The sequence below is a fragment of the Penaeus monodon genome, chromosome 15, assembly GCF_015228065.2.
Source record: "Penaeus monodon isolate SGIC_2016 chromosome 15, NSTDA_Pmon_1, whole genome shotgun sequence".
NCBI classification, from domain to species: domain Eukaryota; kingdom Metazoa; phylum Arthropoda; class Malacostraca; order Decapoda; family Penaeidae; genus Penaeus; species Penaeus monodon.
The window spans coordinates 43,388,282-43,389,189 of NC_051400.1; the positions used below are offsets into that span (position 1 = coordinate 43,388,282).

Consider the following 908-nt stretch of genomic DNA (forward strand, 5'->3'; position numbering starts at 1 on the left):
TGTCAGTGCAATTAATCTTCTCTCTTGAATTAAAAACAAATATTGAAATAAATACAATGAATTTCATCCTGGGAAACGAAAAATAAAACACTAAACCTACCTCCAGCCTACGACACACACATAGATATCCGGTGTCCATGGTAATGCAAGTTGTTAACATACACTGGAATATTCAACAGTACTAATTATCATGAAAAGGCTCATCTTTCCTGGCATCGACAACCAACCAGCCGGCCCTTATCAAAAAGCATCAATAATTCAGACCAACTTGAATTCTGAGGCAGACACCAATACGTTATATCTGGGTCATGACGTTATAAGATCTCATTCCCGAGTAGCTGCTACGCACAAACAATTATTTGCAAACAAACTGTAAGTCATTATCATCCACCGAAATGTAGGTATATGCTTTGATATATACACACTATGTGTATTTCAAAGTACATATACAAATCTCGATAGATAAGGATGGCTAGCTTTGTTGACAAACATTGTGTCCCCGTGAATCATGTGCTTGCGCTCCGAACCCCTGTTAATTAGGAACGGCATGTTTCACTCTGACTTACGTATCGAATTTCCTTTCGTCCCTTTTCACCTTTTCTCTACCTCTCACCCCCACACCAATAAAAAAAGGACAAAAAGAACAACTTAATCCCCACCCCCCCTTTTCCAACTCCCCCGCTCACCACCACCACGTGCGGAAAGCGATAAAGAGTTACACACCTGATCATCACTGACCTGGTGATCGGCCAGGTGGCGGTATTTGCACGGCAGGAAGGCTGTTGCACCGAGCTGGACGGGGATGTTGGTGACGGTGTTGTTGGCGAGATTGGCCTTCGGCAGGAGGTGGCGGATCTCCGACACAGGGTCCTCCGTCGACGTATCGGACGCGCTTCCTGTGGCCGAGT

General features: G+C 44.6%; 1 protein-coding gene across 1 annotated transcript in view; it reads right to left on the reverse strand.

The window, feature by feature from the left end:
• LOC119582049 (lachesin-like) overlaps positions 1-908 on the reverse strand; it is a gene marked incomplete in the record, with an annotated part of 127,463 nt that overhangs the window by 22,731 nt on the left and 103,824 nt on the right. The window contains 1 exon segment of the mRNA XM_037930290.1: positions 724-908. Coding sequence (XP_037786218.1) covers positions 724-908 — 185 coding nt within the window.